General features: G+C 41.6%; 1 protein-coding gene across 1 annotated transcript; it reads right to left on the bottom strand.

Moving 5' to 3' along the window:
* Positions 1–751: 751 nt before the first annotated feature.
* On the bottom strand, positions 752–13,153 carry LOC132580713 (interleukin-1 family member 10-like). Its single transcript, XM_060251723.1, has 5 exons — positions 13,085–13,153; positions 10,634–10,727; positions 5,937–6,035; positions 2,774–2,901; positions 752–1,043 (listed from the first exon to the last, which is right to left on the bottom strand). Exons 1-5 carry the CDS (start codon positions 13,151–13,153, stop codon positions 822–824), a joined length of 612 nt encoding a protein of 203 aa, XP_060107706.1. The 3' UTR covers positions 752–821.
* Between the last annotated feature and the right edge of the window lie 5,678 nt (positions 13,154–18,831).

Raw genomic sequence — 18,831 nt, 5'->3', positions numbered from 1 at the left:
CTAGCCCAGAAAGCGCTCAGCCAAAATGGGTGGCTGGGCAGGTTGAGGCCTGGCAGGGCTCATTTTGTAGCAGGAACTCCTTTGCATATTACGCCACAGATCCCTAATGTAGCCAATCCTCCAAGAGCTTACAGGGCTCTTAGAACATGGTCTACTGTAAGCTCTTGGAGGACTGGCTATACCAGGGGTGTGTGGCCTGATATGCAAAGGAGCTCCTGTTACAATATGAGTCCAGCATCCTTGCTGGGCAAGATGGTGAGGCTGGACGGGTGAGGCTGTGAGGCCAGGGGATGTATCCCATCCTTTGCTGCAGCAAGAATACGATCAGGCAAGAATGCGTGTGGTGATCCCTAGGGTTGCCAACCTCCAGGAGGTAGAGCAGGGGTAAAGCACAAAGGCATCCACGAACAACCAACAACTCTGGAAAACTTATGCAGTAATATATTGAATACAAAACCACTTATATAACTACATACAAAGTTACCAAGTAACAAAAAAACACATTCCTATCTTAAAGTGCAAAGTTCATATATGGGAATGTTGTGGATGGGTTGTACTTTCGACCGTTTCCAAAATACATCTCCCATATCAGATACTGGAGCTGCTTATGTCTTGCTTGCTTATGTGGGCAATAGTTTGGGTTTGGTTCATGCAAGCCACTCTCCACATCTCCACTCACACCTCACCAGAAATTCAATTCCCTAACCACCATCGTCCTCCCAGATTTTAAACCTAAAACTATAAAGGTATCAGATTAAATTCAGAAAGACACACTAATGGGTATGAACAGCTTTCTTTTCAGCAAGAGTAACATCTTTGAGCTATTCTGATTTTATTTTTTCAATATAAAAAAGAGTGATATCAGAACCCCCTCCCTGACTTAAACCAAGAGGTTTGTTTGACTCAGAAGCAGTGCTGAGGAACCAACCAGGGGAAGCTGCTGATTCAAAGGAGCAAGTAACTTCGCTGCCTCTGGTCTGGTTGTAGAAAGTGAACTCCACAGATTGCTGCTTCTTTTTATAAAGATCCATAATATCTCCCGCCTAAGAAAACATAAAAGCTTAGTTAAACATGTGCTGTTGTTTCAATAGAATTTCCTCTTTGCAACAAAACTGTATGTGAGGTCCTGCCAATTCACACACAACTTTAAAGCCTATTGGAAGACCCTTGGTTAAATCTCATCTGTGTCATGGACTTACTTGGTGACTTTTGTTAGACCACCCTGTCACAATCTCACCCCTTCTCCTCCTGCCCATCAACACTGCAAGAATAACAACACAGGCCTACCTTAAAGGAAAGCAGTAATGATTGTAGAGTAATATACAAGTAACTGAATGCTCCAAAAGTGCTATATGAATTTCCTGCATTGTGCAAGGAGCTGGACTAAAGGATCCTGGGTGTACCTTCCAACTCTATGATTCTATGAATGTTAAACATTCTTTTCAATTTTAAATTAGCAGAGCAGAAAAAGGCACTTAAGGCCCGATCCTAACCAGGCCAGATGCACCACTAGGCTTGTTCCAGCGTTGGAGCTCTTTTCCCCCTTACCATTCCATCCAATTTTGCACAAGCTGCTGCAGGGCTGCAACTTGCCCCGTCTCTTTCCCACAGCAAGCAAGATCCTCTGAAAACCGGTTCTGTTGCCACAGGAAAGAGGCAGGGCAAGTTGCAGCCCCGTGACAGCTTATGTGAAATCCGACGCCAGAACAAGCCTAGTAGAGAATTGGTCCAGATTTACTTGACTCCACAGGGTTGCCAATTCCAGCTTGGGAAATTCCTGGAGACATGGGGATTCCTGGGGAGGAGAGGCAGCTGTTATTAGTCTAGTACTATGCTAGAAGGACGCTTCCTCAGCAGATCAGTTGAGATGTTCTCAGGAGAATACTGAGTGACAGCCAGTTACTAGCATGCTTCCATAGGAACCCTTGGGCTAATGGAGTTTCCCAGCCAAGAAGGACACCACCACCCCTTCCTTCTGTAGCAGATGCCATTTTGGAGGCTGGGAAGGGGCAGTCAGAAAGAAGGAAATCCCTGAGATTAGCAATTACAAAGTGATAATAGAACAGACAATAGGACAATATATAGAAGGATTTTATTTGTTCCCCTGGCTAGGTCCACTGCCCTGTATACTACAAGTATGCATCCTGTTATAAAATTCCTACTCAGGAATGAATGCATTGCCTCCACATCACTGTGAAATCTGCAAGTCCCATATGTGTTTTCATTCCCTGCACACACCACAAAAGCAAAGGCATAGCACTTTAGAAGGCCTCAGTACGGGTTTACCAACCTCAATGTGGAGCCTGGAGTTCTCCTAGAATATATCTGATTTCCAGATTACAGAGATCAGTTCCCCTGGAGCAAATGACAGCTTCAGAGAGCAGATCAGGAGACACAAAAGTCCTACTGTGACATTCATCATTGTTAAATTCTGGTCTCTCCAAGCACTGCGTCTGCATCTCCAGGAATATCCCAAGCTGAAGTCAGGCTGAGGCATCCCTCTTGGAGGAGAAAAACAACCCCTCTTCACACTCAGGAGGAAGTGGAACATGCTCAATCCACTTTTTGAAGTATTTGAATTTTGGCCACTAGGTGGCAACCAACATGGCAAACTGGAATGATGTACAATTCTTGCCCTGATGGAGAGTCATTTTGGCACAGAATGCAAGAGGTTAGTATAGAATATACACAAGCCCTAGTTCTATGAGCGGGAAAGGGAACAAGCATTTACTTAAGGATCAAAAAATACTTGGAAGCAAAAAATGAAACTCACCACTAACTGTAGCTGAGGCTGATCACCTGACTTCACATTCAGAACATATTTCTTATCTTTGGTACCCATAAAGATAGGTCGCTTACTTTCGTCTAGGGCTCGATTTGGAGTCACTGCAACAAAATGATCTGGAAGGAAACAGCAGGCAAAAAACACAGTCAGCAAACTGAAAGAGGAAAAACACCTTCCTCAGATTAAGAGTTTAGACCAAACATTTGTGGTTTCAATTATTTGAAACACATCCCAGGTGTTTACTTTTCTCATTGCTGATTTTTACATATTGCCACGTTGCACAATGCCACGTTGTTGTAGCAGGGGCAGGTTCAAGGGGGTACAGAACTGGAAAGTGGCCCAGCCCCCTCTGCCCCCTCTTTCCCCAAAGGAAGGAGTGCCTGCCTGTCTTGCTAGTCCTGAACCGAAGGTGCTCCATCAAGACAGGTGTCCAGGAGGGCTGGGCTGATAGATGCATTCCCTGCTGCAGTAAGCCCTCCTTTCCCACATTGTGCCTACCCCTCTCTATGGGCTGGGGGACACTGGTGGAGGAGGTAGTTTTTAGGATTGGGTGGCATCAGTGGGTTGGCCACCAAGACTTTCCCAATGGCCTTAATAGCCAGTCTTCCCTCACCCAGGAGATCCAGAACAGCCCAGGAGTTCTTAACAATTGTGTGTCATCGAGTCACAACTGACAGTTGCCAACCTCCAGGTGGCAAGAAATATCCATGAAAAATTACCAATACAGTCTCACTCATGCAATTAATATACAATTCATATGATTTCCAATAAATAATAAATAGAAGTCTTGTAAGCCACATACAATTTCACAATAATTTCATAAAAATTGCAACAAGCTTCAAGCTAAATTCTACAGTGGCAAAGTGCTAGTGCAATACTTTGAAAAGTCCTCAAATACATTCTAAATCATGAGTAGATGTCCTGGAAGACCCTCAACGTGGATTGCCAGTGTATTCTTCACGTTTCAATAACGGAGACACACATGCAGATGTATGAAAAGTTTTATTGAGTAAAGTGGCATATTGGACATTCAAACGCAACACCCTGTCCCCTGGGAGTCTTAATAATTCTTTAGATTTTTCCTGGGTTTTGTAAGCTAGGTCTTAAAGATTTTGTATATGATTTTGTGACTTGGTTATCTGGTATTGTCACTTTAAGTTTTGGTTCAGCTGTTTCTAATGAAGTTGGACTATGGTCATTTAAGCACTTTGCTTAGAGTGAATTGTGAGAGCTTTCTCCACAGATAAGACACTGCGCTGGATACCCTGTAAAATTATTCTTGATGATTAATTACCTTTAGATCATACTGATTATTTATTGGAAAGCCTGTTTGGTGTAGTGGTTAAGTGTGCGGACTCTTATCTGGGAGAACCGGGTTTGATTCCCCACTCCTCCACTTGCAGCTGCTGGAATGGCCTTGGGTCAGCCATAGCTCTGGCAGAGGTTGTCCTTGAAAGGGCAGCTGCTGGGAGAGCCCTCTCCAGCCCCACCCACCTCACAGGGTGTCTGTTGTGGGGGAGGAAGGTAAAGGAGATTGTGAGCCGCTCTGAGACTCTTCGGAGTGGAGGGCGGGATATAAATCCAATATCTTATTATTATTATTTATTATTTGAGCAGAATTGTGTATTATTTATATTTATATTGTATATAGAAACCCTTGGTGGACTGTCCAACTTATCCCTCCTCGATGAAGATGTGGTCTCATTGAAACATGAAGAATATGCTGGCAATTCACATTGAGGGTCTTCCAGGACATCTGCTCACAATTTGGAATGTATCTGAGGACTTTTCAAAGTATTGCACTAGCACTTTGTCACTGTAGAATTTACCTTGAAGCTTGCTGCGATTTATGAAATTATTGTGAAATTATATGTGGCTTACAAGACTTCTGTTTACTATTAATGGAATAGATGTCAACACAAGGCAAGAGCTGGGTGCAGAGATCAGAAGGGTGTGTGTTGATCCAAGCAAACAGATTATTATCTGTGGGGGAGTTAATTTCAAGTTCTACTATTGTTATATAGTTACTGGATATTGATGGTAGATAATTTTGTAATAACTCCATGAAGAATTGTTTTGTTGGAAGAGGATAGAGCTGATAAAGGCATTCAAACCCACCCATTCATTCTAGACAAGGCATGTCCTCTCTCTCTTTTGGAGATCCTGTTTTTCAGTTCCATGGATTTCTTCACTTGCTATAGTTAAGAACTCAACTCAAGGTCACTCCGACACAAGCATTGACTGTTTTGGAAGCAACTACAGTAAGCACGCCAGCTAGAGCATCAAGGATGGGTAACAAACATTTACAAATCTCCAGGGCTTTTTTGTAGAAAAAGCCCAGCAGGAACTCATTTGTATATTAGGCCACACCCCCTGACGCCAAGCCAGCCGGAACTGTGTTTCTGTGCATTCCTGCTGAAAAAAAGCCCTGCATATCTCCCTGTAGCTGCTTGTTGCTCATACAAGATCTAGTCAAAACAATGGACTGCAGTGTGAAGAATCTGAAACAAAAACACACTGCTTTCAGGCACAACAACACTACAATAAGAATATTTTAGTGACAGCCAGTTATACACAACAAAACACTAATTCCAAATATACATTCTCAATACATGGATACAGAAATACCAGAAATGAATTCCAAATATATATATATATGGACAATGGTGGGTCAATCCAAAGTCCACCGTTCCAAATCTTCATCAGGCCCAAGATGAATGAATAAATATATAGTCTTGGAATCACTTTGAAATGGGACCTTTAACCTGGACTTCAGAGAGCTTACAGGTCTTAATAATTGTTATCACTTTTGGAGTGGGGCCAAAGCAGGCTCCAAAAAGCTTGTAATCTTATAACCTGTATTTGTATAGGAATCACTGCAAACATTTACACATAGCTGAAGTACTTGGGGTCAGCAGAGCAAATAGGCAAGGTGGGGGTGGGTAGTTAAGAAGAGAAAATTAGATAAAAGAAGGCGGTGTTCTGGAGGTCTCTGGTGCAGAACAAGGAAAAGGTAACAAATTCCAAAGCAAGACCTTCTGTTACTTTGATTACCCAGCTCCAGAACTTGGAAATGGATTAAACCAGTAAAGTTGGTGAGCATAGATGTAAAGAAATGAGAAGTGCCAGTAAAACAAAAGTACTTTCTTACCTTCTGAATTGGAACTTCGTGGAGCTGCTTGTAATGAGCCATCCTTTGGGAAGACGAATTTCTGGTTGGTGTCCCAAATTCTGTATAACCAGGGTGCATCTAGACTCATAATTGAAACCTCTGGGGGGAGGGGGAGAAAGATATATATAAATAAGTACGCAGCCACACAAACCCACTCTTTCACATGTGCAAAGAAAATTGATACTGGTCTCAAAGAAGGAATGAGGAAGTTCTTCAGCAGTGAACATTGCAATGAAAATGTTAAGATTTGTGAGATGTCACATTTAGTTTTCATTTTGCAAGCTGCAGTTTTGCAAAGAGTTTGCACAAAATGACAAGAGTCCCGGCTGGCATAGCATATTTCCTAAGGCACAATTTGTCTTAATGACTGATGCAAGTCTAGGAGTCACTAGGAGCAATAGGTCACTCAGTGAATTAATAGTAGCGCTCTATTCACACTTACCAAATTGCATATGGGAGGGATGGTGGTTCAGTGGTAGAGCATCTGCTTGGTAAGCAGAAGGTCCCAGGTTCAATCCTCAGCATCTCCAATTAAAAAGGGTCCAGGCAAAATAGGCATGAAAAACCTTAGCTTGAGGTTAAGCCACTGCCAGTCTGAGTAGACAATACTGACTTGGATGGACTGAGGGCCTGATTCAGTATAAGGCAGCTTCATATGTTCATATGCTGTATGCATGCAGCAGAAAATAGGAGTGCACTTATTGACATTTATCTATCTACAAAGTTTATATTCTGCCTTTCTTCTTTCACTGGGGCCACCAAGACAGCTAACAAATTAAGAGCATACGTAATAAGCACAGGTCTTTAAAATCATTAAACCCAAACAGAAAAGCAACATTAAACCATTAAAGCCTAACTAAAACATACATAGAAAAACATTAAAACAACAATTGAAACACAGGGCAAGGAGGAGGATCAGTGAGAGAACCCCAGACAGAATAAAGTCTTGATCTGCTGGCAGAAGAGCAACAAAAGGGAACAGATGAGTCTCCTTGGGGAGAGAGTTCCAGAGTTTTTGGGGCAATGACTGAGAAGGCCTTCTCTTAGTTGCCACCCACCTAATCTGAGAAGATTGTGGCACCTTGGAAGATGACCATTAGTGATCTGGTAGGTTGATAAGGCAGTAGGCAGCCTTTCAGGTAAGTTTATAAAGGAGTAAGCAGTCCTTTGCCTCCAGACATGATCACATACAGGCAAAGATCTGTAGCAAACCATTACATGAGTACATTTTAGTGCTTTTTGTAATGTTGTTCAGATTTCTGATTTTGAACAGCCCTGTTCAGATGTTTGACTTTGGTGATCCAACCATACATAACAGGAGCACACATTATCTGAGATCTTCTCAATACATGTATTGTTGTATGAAAAGGGGCAACGTTCATATATTTTCCATGTGTGTACAGCTTCACTACATGCAAATGGAATTTGAGATTTTTGAAGGACGTGTTCATGCATACCAAAGCTTTCTATTCAGGACTTTATTTGTAGAAAAAGCCCAGCAGGAACTCATTTACATATTAGGCCACACCCCCTGACATCACCATTGTTTCACACAGGGCTTTTTTGTAGAGAAAGCCCAGCAGGAACTTGTTTGCATATTAGGCTACACATTCCGATGCCAACTCAGCCAGAATTGAGTTCCTGTGCGTTCCTGCTCAAAAAAAGCCCTGTTTCTATTAATGGAAAATACATTTGCCCCTGTTCCTTCAAAACATCCACTGAATGCATCAGGAGATACATACAATTTATTTGGGACTGCATCTACTGAATGTTTTAGGTCGTGATCCACACAGTAATTAACTCAGACTATTTTATGTGTCACCACTTGTTTTGCCCTGCCTAACAATTAGAGAGGAGACCAAATGTTGCAAGCCTACCAGCTTTCTTTTAAGTGTCCCTGTTTCAGTTTTGTTTTCCTCTTCTGAGCATCTGCTTTCACTCAGTTTATTTCCTTGTGTGGTATGTTGCTCCTGCTTAATAAAGTATGCATTTTTAAAGTTTGCTCCTTTGTCCCATAGACATTTCATAAAATGACAGTTACATATAAATGGCATAAACACCATATGTGCATCTAAGTGACTTCTAACCCTTAAAGAACTGACAGGGCCTCGTGGTAATAGGTCATCTGGACTCACCAGTGGAATTCAATCCATCTGGGACAGGTCCAACTAAAGGAAGCCCACACATGTGAAGTAGCACAGGGAAAGTTCCTCTTTGGGCTGTTATATGGACTGGATCTTATTTAAGGTTGGTGATAAGGCAGGCTTCCAAGCAGGCCGGCTCCAGGTTTTGGTGACCGCTCTGCATTCTCCTCCCCTGCTACTAAGCTATCCATCCTTCCCCCCCCCCTCCCATTCTCCTGCTCATTTCTCAGTTCTCCCAGTGCTCACCCACCTTTTTCCTGACTGTGCTAAGTAGTGCATGCAACCGAGAGTGTGGGTGGTAGGAGGAATCACAAGTGGATGAACTAGAGAGAGGTGAGTGGGTGGGGGACAGTAGCACTGGGCCCCACCGGAAGACCTCAGTCTTGGCAGTTGCCCCACCTCAGGATATCCTGCTTCCCAGCCCCAGAGACGATCAGCAGACTGTGTAGCTGTAGGTTGATATCTGTTGATTTTGGACTTTGGAACTATCTTGGATGCAGCCTTGCTAAGGTAATCTCTGGATCAGAGAACCATTATTTGAAGCATCTAGATCTGAAGAGGCGTGCCTGCACACAAAAGTTTATATCCAAAATAAAAAATGGTTGACCCTAGAGGTGCCAGTGGTCTCAAACTTTGTTTGATCAGTCTATCTGGGCCCTGAGACATTAATGGAAAATCCATTCCATGTTTCCCTTGCAACTTTGACTATGCTGCAATGTATTTCAACAGAGTGGGTTTCACTTTCCAATGTTTGTATGGCCAGTTGAAGCTGTTGCTTGCTGGAGTTGTCTCCCTGCAAATAAAGGCTTAATGCTTTGAGCCAGCTTGTCTCTGCTGAATGGACCTGAGAACTGGTACCTACTGACTACTGTAACTTGGGAACCCACAGCCAGAGCGGGATATTACACTGGAGAGCCATTGTCAATCTGAATGGTCTGCAGAGGGGGTGGGGGGGGGGGAGAAGCTTGCAATGTCCAACCATTTCATGTTTTCTGAGGCTCAGAACATTTTATATTTTTATTTTATTTATTTATTTATTTGTAATTTATTTTTAGTTTATGCTGTGATCCTTGTGCTGTTTCTTGATGTTTTATTTTCTTGATGTTTTATTTTTAAAACTAGTAAGAAGGCCAGTTGTGAAGAGAAATACAACGGATGCTAGAAATTTGTTGTGGGTTAGTGTCATGGCATTGGGGGGTTAGGAGGGAAAGGAAAGATAGAAGGGGGCAAGGTATGTTGAGAAGGCAGCTATTGGGAAGGGAAATGGAGAAAGTGGTGGGATGTGGGATAAGTTATCAGAGAAGGGGGGTAAACTGAGAAAGAAGGGATGGGGCAAAAGAGATGGGGTAGATTGCTTTCCTTCTCTTTCCCCATCTCTGCAGCCTCTACCTTTGAAAAGTACAGTCTTTCTCTACAGTGAGGACCAAAGCAGCTTACATCATTCTCTCCCCCTTTTGATATGCACAACAACCCTGTGAGGCAAGTTAGGCTGAAGGTCTGTGACTGGTCTGAAATCACCCAGTCAGCTTCCACAGCAAGAAGCTGGGTCTGGCAGACCCTGCTCTGAAGTGCCAACTGCCAAGTCATACTGGCTGTCATGGGGAGGAAACAAAGGCAGCTTCCTCAGTGGCCCAGTCTTAAACACAGGACTCCATACCTTCTGTCTCTCCTTCCCTCTCTCTCTCTCTGTACCTAGAATAAAAGGGATGCCATTTTTTGTCTATGTCCCTCTAGCTGTTTAGTTCCCAGGGGAGGAGCCCTCAGCCCATTGAGGGAAGCTTTCTGTGGCTGTTTCCCTCCTCCTCCCTAGCTCAGCCAATATAGGAAAGGCTTTCTTTCTCTCCTCTCTGAAACAGTGCCTCAGTCCTCAGCCAGTGGAATGCAACAGACCTGGAGTGGTGGTTGATGGGCTAATGGTTGATGGAATGCACACCACAGACAATGGGAAACCTGGATTTGGCTTCACCACAGGGCTTTTATATATAAAGGATAGCATTGCCAAATCCCACTATTCCCCCAACTTTCCATTTTAAACAAACAGTTTTAAGTATGTTTGCACTGTAAGTAACATATATATATATCCTTTATAAAGTTTATATCTCCGCTACTTGGCCCGATCCCACAAAGTCCCATTTGTCAGATCCAACCCATGTAACAGATGAGTTTGACACCCCTGCTCTAGCTGACTGGGTAGTAAAGGGACTGGTGGCAGCTTCTGAGGTGTGTGGATTCACATTTCAACATTTTGTTTGTCATACCCCAAATACAAACTCCCTGGTTTGGGGAGTTTGTGATAGGGAGGTCATCAGCTGTCCACATGGGGCTACATCCATATGTATTGGTCCATGGTCCTTGTGACTCCCAGTCTCTCCTCTCATTTTTGCCGTTAAACCTCCTTCAGCTTTAGCTGAAACATCAGTACTAGCTTTTCTTTTTGTGGGATAAAGTAAAAACTTAGGATAGGTTAGTGTGAAAAAGGTATCTGTGAACATTTCCAGAATAATTGATAGGAAAAAAATAACTATTTTTTACCTTCTCCTTTCTTCCCAAAGTTATGGAATAAGTCTGCCATTTGCTGGTCCACAGTCTTCCTTTCATGCGTCATCTCTACAGCCCCTTTGATATTCTAGATTCTTTTGGATTAGTTCAGGGCACTGTATTGGTTGCCTTGTCTGCGGTTGCAGTTGAAATCCTGGGAGGAACTGTTAAAAGAGGATGCCATCTTAAGCCCAAACTACACATTACAATTAGTAACTACAATTGGCAGCCTATCGGGTCAGAGCTTTGCTGAACTGTCTTTGATGCTGGCAGTCAAACACCAAGAGCAGGAGAACTTGTTTTCCAAGTCTGAATCATGACCATGGCATGAGGGGAGAAGGAGCTTCAGACTTCCCCTTGTGTTGGCATTATTTGCCCCACTGAGGTGCTGTGCGTGTACTGATGGGCTACACAGGCAGGCATTCCCCTGACCCTAATTTTTAGTTCAGGCCACAGACTACAGTTACAAACTTTGCAAAGGACATCTAAAGCATTGTTAAAGCAGGTGTATTAATTCTGCTGTGTACGCTTGCGTCCTCAGGCACAAGTACTCACACAACCACACTAGCTCTTTCTTATGGCTTTACGAACCACATGGCAATGGGAAATTCAATAGGTCTAGTTGCTCCATTGTGGGAGGAAGTTGTGTCAGCTCTGTGTTCAGAAGCTGTCAGTGGCTCAGGAACATTTGTCAAGAAAGGATTTTGTAACCTTCTCTATGCAGAAACAGCAGATACCTCTTTTTTTTTTCTTGATGCAAGGTAAGACCCTTACAATCCCTTCTGCATATTCCCAAAGAAGATGTGTCTAGAAAACTTGACTCTCTGTTTAGTTCTAAAAGTGCATAGCTGAGTTTCTACATCAACACCAAGCACCCACAGGCAAAAGTTAAAAGGGACAGAAACCAGGAATTGTTTCAGGAAGAAACTGGGTGGTAAAAGAAGTGAAGCAAAAGCTGTGAGTTAGCTAGGGTGGGCTGCCTCAGCTGTCAGAATTGCATCAGGGCACAAGCTTATAGGTTAAAAATTGCTGCATATTAGACAGTATCTTGGGACAGGAAAATAGGTTAACAGTTTGTCAGTCTTCTCTCCTCATGAGAGAGAGCAGATAGTCTAGCACTGGAGCAGGCAACCCCAAGTGTGTGTGCCAAACAGTAGCTGCCAGGCAACTTTGCTTGGCATACATTGCCGGTCCTCTGTCCAAGGAACTGAAGCAGGGGTGGCCAAATTTGCTTAATGTAAGAGCCACACAGAATAAATGTCAGAGGTTTGAGAGCCGCAAGAAATGAATGTCAGAGGTTTGAGAGTTGTGAGACAGGGAAGGAGGAAGGCAGGCTGGCAAATAAATGAGGGAAAGAGGAAGGGGTGAAAAGAAAGCAACTTTAATTTTAAATGCATTCCCCAAGCCACTGGCTGGCTTGACTTGAAGAAGTGATTTAAAGAGAGAATTGCCTTCTCCAAGCTGGCCAACGGGGCAGTAGGGCCTTCAAGAGCCACACAATAAGTGTGAAAGAGTCACACATGGCTCCTGAGCCACAGTTTGGCCATCCCTGGACTGAAGGAAGTCCTTGCAGGGCTGGCATCCCTTCTTGGTCTTGGCTTGTTCTCAGTCCATCTGGCAAAGTACAACCCTCACACCCTTTCCTTTGCTGGCTCACCAACATCTTCATAGGTAGACACTGCGGGGGGAGGGGTTGTGCTCCAGTCCCAAAAGGTTGCCTACCTCCAATCTAGTATGAAGAAAATAAAGATCCAAAAAGGCAGCAGGAAGCTGAGGAGACAGTACCTGGATGGAACAGCAAGTCTTGTGCCTTGGCCTGAAGGTTCTTTCTCTCTGCTTTCCTTTGACGTTTGTAGGATGCTTTATAACTACCCAGTAGGAGTGACTTCATGCTGAGGGAGGGAAATGTTCTGGATCATAAATGTGATAAGCCTTGTTACAGGATGTTCTCCAAGTGCAAAACATATTTTGCTTCTTAAGTTTTTGAGTCACTGGGACTTCAAACCGATCCACACAGACATTTTTGAAGGAGGTGATAGCTGCATGATTTGTCTTAAAGAGATTCTCTTTAAGCCAATTTTAGAAGATATTTCAATGCCCAGTGAGCTACAATCAGGACTGATGCTATTTCACACACCAAAGGAACAGGCCTTTATTTAAATAGATTTCTAGCTCTGAACCCCTCTTGGCTATGATCGAGACAGAATATTTTTCATTCAAAATATTTTTTTAAGAGAAAAACATTTTATTGCTGTAGATTCAATTATTATATTCCATCTTTTTTATTACAATCCATTTTATATCCTATTTCAAAGTCAACTTATGTAGTAAGAAGTTATTTTAACAAATTTGAACGACTATGAAAACCTCAAAATTATTAAAACAGAAAGCAAAGGTGGATTACATCATATATTTATACATTAATTGATATTCTTACATTCTTACCAATCTCTTTTCATTTATCTTGCCTCTATAGTTCTTTTCTTGCTCATTTTGATCCTCTGCTTTCCTCATCTTTGACTCTATTTTGTATCCACACATATAGTTTCTCCCATTTTATATTAGCCAGTATTTTTTATTTCCCTTTAAGTATCGCAGTAAGTATATCAGCTTCTGTAGCTTGTAAAACTATTAATTCTCCCATACTTGGGATTTTCTCTTGTCTCCAATACTTTGCATATAGTATTCTTGCGGCTGTGAGATGTGAATTATCAAGTGTGCATCTTCTTTAACCACCTGTTTCCTCACCATAGATAGCAATATAACTTCAGGCTTAAACTGAATTCCGCTTTTCAACATTCCTTGCAGGAGTTCATAAACACTTACCCAATATTTTTTTGCCTTACTACATGCCCACCATAAATGATAAAATGTACCCATTTTTTCTCTGCATTTCCAACATTTTGGGGATAAACCTGAATTAAATTTAACTAACTGAACTGTTGTAATATACCACCTATGGAACATCTTTAATAGATTTTCTCTGAAGCTTACCGCCTTAGTAATCTTATAATTAGTCTGCCACATTTGTGCCCATTGTTCTAGGTCTATAGTTTTTCCAAAATTTTGTGACCATTTTACCATTACCTCTTTCACAATCTCATCTTCCAGCTTCAGTTGCATAAGACAGTTATAAAAATTTTTAATTAGTCTATCTTCCTTTGTCATTAACAATTTATCAATGTCAAAATTTCCTTTATTAAAACCAATTGTTTTATCTTTATTGAATTTTGCTTTAATCTGCGTTGTTAACCACCAATCCAGTTTTATACCTTGGTTTTCTAATTCCTCCTCCATTTTTAAAATATCCTCCTCATTTAACAAGTCTTGATATCTCACTATTTTTGTCATTTTAAACAATTGTGGTTGTATGGAGGCTTCACTGGGAGAAATCCATCTAGGAGTCTTGGTATATATAATTTTTTTTTACCTTTTCCCAAGAACATTGCAGTGATTTACGCATCAAGTGATTACTAAATTATCTATGTCCCTTACCAACATACCACATATCTGCATGCCAGCCTACTTTAAGATCATGTCCTTCTATTGCTAGAATTCTTTTATTCTCCAGATTCACCCATTCTTTTAACCACACCATCGCATTAGCAATATAATATGTTTCCCAATCTGGAAGTCCTCATTCAAAATATTTTTAAGCTTTCAAATCTCCAGTTCAGGAATTCTTTCTCTAATTTAAGCTCAATGGATTGGATCCAGACAGCTTTTTTTACCCAGTCTCCTCCTTACTACACCTCCCCACCATCCCACAACCATAGGCTGGCAACCATAGTGGGGAGGGTCAGTGGCTCAGTGGTAGAGCATCTACTTGATAAGCAGAAGGTCCCAGGTTCAATCCCCAGCATCTCCAACTAAAAAGGGTCCAGGCAAATAGGTGAGAAAAACCTCAGTTTCAGACCCTGCAGAGCTGCTGCCAGTCTGAGTAGACAATACTGACTTTGATGAACCAAGGGTCTGATTCAGTATAAGGCAGCTTCATATGTTCATATGTTCACATAGCTTTTGTCCATGCAGGTCCCGTGATCCCCAACACAGCAGGCAGTCAGCTGTAGGGAAATACCTGGAGACTTTGGGGTTTGGGGTGGAGGGACCTCAGCAGACTATGATATCATAAGAGTTCACCTTCTAAAGCAACCATTCTCTCCAGGGAAACCCATCTTGGTCATCTGGAGATCAACTGTAATAATTGGAGATATCGAAATGGTCGCCCATGTCTTACTTCGTTGCGATTTTTACGGGAAAGTGTGGGATAGAATAATCATGCCTATCCTGTCTGACCTTTATGGATTACCTGAGGCGAAGTTAATTTTCTTTCTATTATCTGACCAATGTTCCTATATTACAAACCTAGTTGCAAAGTACCTTTTGGCTGCCATAACAATTAGGGAGCAAAAGATTAGCTCTCCTTCTTGATGTTTGACTGGTTTTTATAACTGAATCTCCGTGTAAATTTGCCATGCTGTACTTTTTATTTCTATGCCAATAAAGGTCTTTGGATTGGATATTTGGATTGGAATTGGAGATATCCAGGTGCGACCTGGAGGCTGGCAACCATAGTCAGCTGAGACCCCTCCCTTTTTCCACCACCCTATGAATTCTGAACACCTCACAGACATCCACCCCTCAGTTACATCTTTCTGCAATGCACTCTACATGGACCGGTTTTTGTGCAACTGACTTGCATGTCTGTACTGGAATAGTAGCTAAGATTCAGCTTGGTTTCTCTGCTTGGACCTCACCATAAAGCTCCTCCATAATATGGCCTCCAAGTCACTATTCCTATTCTTCTGTTCCCCAAGAACTAATTGCTACCAACCTGGCAATTAATCCACAATTACATTGTGACACACTTAATATCTGGCAACAACTGGGACATCAAGTTTGGGCATTCATTTCTTCAAGTGGTTGTATCTTGCTCTTCCAAAACCAAGCCTGTCTGCTGCAAAAGTTCTGTTTGGAGGTGTCAAAAATTCCACAGAAGCCACTCCCAAAATACTTTAAAGACTTCTTTCCTTGTTTGGTCAATGCAGCATCCTTCCAGCATCAGTCCTTTACATTCAGAGCACCTAACTAGTACATGCTGGCTTACAGCTAGTCATTGCCAGGTTTGTTTGATTTACAATGCATCTGAGAAAGCTATATCACTTAAAAGTGTAGAAATCATCTATGTGTTTCAAATATTTTCTGTATAGCAAAATCTCCTAAAAACTTAATTTGTAGGCAGAAATTAATCATACAGCTCAGGGCTGTGTCAGGTGAAATATTACAAGAGCCAGATACAAAATACATGCATGCCACATCAACTATTTAGTGTATACATATATTTTTAGGTGCTTGTCCCTTTAAAAGATATCCGAGAGAGGGTTTGGGTTTTTTTAATGTATACTATATCCTAAAGGGTCAAGGGCCAAAACAATCCATGTGTTGTGTGTTTCACAGTTGATACACCTCACAATTGTTTTGTACATGGATATTGTGCCAGATTCCAAAAACACCACATATAAACCTGCTCGCTGAGCTTGGTCCAATTCATGCAATAATATATAGATAGATAGATGAATTTAGATGAATTTATTGTCATTGTTCTCAACAAAAAGAGAGCAACGAAATGAGGTGCTCTTCCACAAACATACCAACACATCAAACACACATATTCATAAACCATTTAAATACATCTGAAACCATTAAACCATTAAAACCATTTAAATACATCTAAAACGGATAAACATTCATAAAACCATTAAAACCATTTAAACCATTAAATAAACATTCATAAAACCATTAAACATTCATAAAACCATTTAAACCATTTAAACCATTAAATACATCTAAAACAGATAATCCTTCATAACCCTGCATTTAACCTAACCACAGCACTTGGATAGAAACTGTCCTTAAATCTGTTTGTCCTAGCCTTCAACACTCTATATCGTCTACCTGACGGTAAGATCTCAAAAAGCAAATGGCCCAGATGTGTATGGTCCCTTAGGATCATTTGTATCTTCCTTTTACATGCCATATTATACAGATCCACCAATGAGGGGAGAGAACATCCACAAATCTTTTGTGCTCTTCTCGTCACTCTTTGGAGCACCCTTCTCTCTGCTTCCGTGCAGCTCCCAAACCACGCGCAGAGGCAATAAGATAAAATGCTCTCAATGGAACTACGATAAAAGGCAACCAGCAGACTCCCTGACAGTTGTAGTGATCTTAAGAGTCTTAAGTAGTATAGTCGTTGCTGGGCCTTTTTCTCTAGAGCTAAAGTATTTGCCCCCCATGTTAGATCCTGTTTCATGGTAATTCCCAGAAACTTCCATTCTGTCACCTGTTCTACCATAACACCATCAATAAACAACGTCTGGGTGTCCAAACTACTCTTCCTGTAATCCACTATAATTTCCTTCGTCTTATTTATATTTAAAATATAAATGGGTGCCTTTTTATCCTGCCAAGGAACTACACATTACAGTGTTCCAAGGTCTTGTCAAGCAAACATGTACTGGGAGTTCCCAGTTAAAACATAAGACTGTTAAATGGCTGTTCTCAATCCAGGCTGACAAAAGATAATGTCAACTAAAGGATTCAAGTCTGTGTTTTTCAACTCTAATGAGCCAGTTTGGTGTAGTGGTTAAGTTCACGGACTCTTATCTGGGAGAACAGGGTTGATTCCTCACTCCTCCACTTACACCTGCTGAAATGGCCTTGGGTCAGCTATAGCTCTCATAGGAGTTGTCCTTGAAAGGACAGCTGCTGTGAGAGCTCTCTCTGCACCACCTACCTCACAGGGTGTCTGTTGTGGGGGGTGGGGTGGGAAGGTAAAGGAGATTGTGACCACTCTGAGACCCTAAGATTCAGAGTATAGGGCAGGATATAAATCCAATATCTTCTTCTTATAAAGCCAAAAATCTTGTTCAATATGCCTACCCCAATGCCTAGCAAAAATACACTCCGTCCACTCTTCCTTGCCAGATAGAAAGATGTAACAGACCCTGACTGGTTCCCACTGGCTCCCTAACTGGCTGGGAGATCTATATAATTTCTTCTAGGTCAGGCAATCTTCAGTCTTACAGTAGTGTACAGAGAGTAAGAAAATCTGAGCCCTTGGCAGCAAGAAACAAAATGGATTGCAGTAGTCATGCAATATATTTATAGTTATGAAAATGTTATCTGATTTTCAACATGGCCCCATATGTGGATACGACTCCAAAAACTGAGGCCATAGATGGACAAGATGGATCTTTCTACAAAGCTGGAAAAAGCCCCAGATTTGCAGAAAAATCTGAAAGCTTAAAAATATGATGGAGGGTAAAGTCCTCAAATGATAGAAGCAGCATCTGTAGCTTTAAGAAGTGAATGTCCTCTAAAAGTTATGTCTTGGAGTGAAATGGACAAACTTACAAGAATCTTAAAAGACTATGGGTTGGAGAAGTTTAAAATGGAGTGGGAGAAATTTCAAATCTACGTTGAAAAACATTGGAAAGTAAAGGGACATTTAGTGTTGTCTGAAAATAATTGAAGCTTTGTGGAACGGTGGGCTATAGTAATAATTATAAAGAAATGGAACTGTCTTTTTTTCTTTTTTTGGTTTTGGTTTTTATTGGACTACTAGTATCTTTTTTGATAAGGTTAAGAGGATAGAGTATAAGGGTTTTTTTTAGAGATATTACCTTGTATTTTCAGCAATTTAAGTAAACGGCGGGGGTCAAAATAAGGGGGATGGAAGGGGTGAAAAATGATGCATTGGTATTATTTTTGCTTTAGTGCCTTTTTTAGTGCTTTCTCTATAAATACTGTTACAATACATTGCAATAATAAAATTGGTTTGACAAAAAAGAAATGAATGCCCTCAGTAGCCATCGCTAGGCAATAACAACAGAATTGCCAGCCTTCAAGCTTTGTGGGGGGTTTTGTCAGTAAAAAGCAGAGGGGAGGTACATGACCCTTTCCAGGGCTATTTTGGCCTTTGAGGGAAGACTCATTGGGGGCAATTCTGGCAGCAACCAATAGGTGACATATTACCACACAACTTGCATGACTCCCCCAAGTAGGCTGCTTACTACTATTCAGCAGCAGACACCTCACAAAAGCCCAGCGGGATCTCATTTGCATATTAGGCCACACCCCCTGACATCACCATTGTTTGGTAGAAAAAGCCCAGCAGGAATTCATTTGCA

The sequence above is a fragment of the Heteronotia binoei genome, chromosome 12 (genome assembly GCF_032191835.1).
Source record: "Heteronotia binoei isolate CCM8104 ecotype False Entrance Well chromosome 12, APGP_CSIRO_Hbin_v1, whole genome shotgun sequence".
NCBI classification, from domain to species: Eukaryota; Metazoa; Chordata; class Lepidosauria; order Squamata; family Gekkonidae; genus Heteronotia; species Heteronotia binoei.
Note: the sequence above shows the minus strand (reverse complement) of the source record. Positions and strands in the feature narration are given on the sequence as shown.

Coding starts and splice junctions, on each gene's coding strand:
- LOC132580713 (XM_060251723.1), bottom strand. CDS start 13,153: ATGAGGAAAGCAGAGGATCAAAATGAGCAAGAAAAGAACTATAGAGGC. Junction 2,902..5,936: donor ACGAAGTTCCAATTCAGAAG/GTAAGAAAGTAC, acceptor GTTTCCTTCCAG/ATCATTTTGTTGCAGTGACT. Junction 1,044..2,773: donor AGCCTCAGCTACAGTTAGTG/GTGAGTTTCATT, acceptor ATGTTTTCTTAG/GCGGGAGATATTATGGATCT.